Below are 591 nucleotides of genomic sequence, written 5' to 3'. Positions count from 1 at the left end.
GGCCGCCCGGCTGACGGGGACCCCTCCGCAGGTGGACCCCGACCAGGACGCCTCCCGGAGCCGGCTGCGCAACGCCCAGGAGAAGATGGTGTACTCCCTGGTGTCCGTGCCCGAGGGCAACGACATCTCCTCCATCTTCGAGCTGGACCCCACCACCCTGCGGGGGGGCGACAGCCTCGTCCCCAGGTAGGCCGAGGCGCCCTGTCCGGGAGCGGGGTGGTGTGGGCGGCCCTTCCTGAGCCTGGCGAGCGGCGGCTCTGCGGCCAGACCCCGGGGACTGAGCCCTGGGCGCCGCGTCCGAGGCGCCCGCGCCTGAACCGCCAGCTGCTTGCGGTCGGCCGGCGGCTTCTGCTCCGGCTGCAGAGAAACTGGCGCGTTCCTGCCTGACACTGCTCTCTGCCCCCCAGAAACTCCTACGTGCGCCTCCGACACCTGTGCACGAACACCTGGGTGCACAGCACCAACACCCCCATCGACAAGGAGGAGGAGAAGCCGGTGATGCTCAAGGTGAGCCCGCCGCCTGCGCTCGGCCGGGGCCGCAGGCTTGCGCCAGGGCGGCACCTTCCAGTGGTCCGTGCGCCCGCCCGGAGG

The 591-nt window shown here is 72.4% G+C and overlaps 1 protein-coding gene across 1 annotated transcript in view; it reads left to right on the top strand.

The window, feature by feature from the left end:
• The window catches only part of ITPR1 (inositol 1,4,5-trisphosphate receptor, type 1), an 83,864-nt gene that overhangs the window by 36,965 nt on the left and 46,308 nt on the right, over positions 1-591 (top strand). The window contains exons 11-12 of the mRNA XM_012732094.1: positions 32-186; positions 408-507. Of these exons, the coding sequence (XP_012587548.1) occupies positions 32-186; positions 408-507 (255 nt within the window). The remainder of the gene's footprint in view (positions 1-31; positions 187-407; positions 508-591) is intronic.

The sequence above is a fragment of the Condylura cristata genome, unplaced genomic scaffold (genome assembly GCF_000260355.1).
Source record: "Condylura cristata isolate star-nosed mole 26May11 unplaced genomic scaffold, ConCri1.0 scaffold00033, whole genome shotgun sequence".
Taxonomy (NCBI): domain Eukaryota; kingdom Metazoa; phylum Chordata; class Mammalia; order Eulipotyphla; family Talpidae; genus Condylura; species Condylura cristata.
Note: the sequence above shows the minus strand (reverse complement) of the source record. Positions and strands in the feature narration are given on the sequence as shown.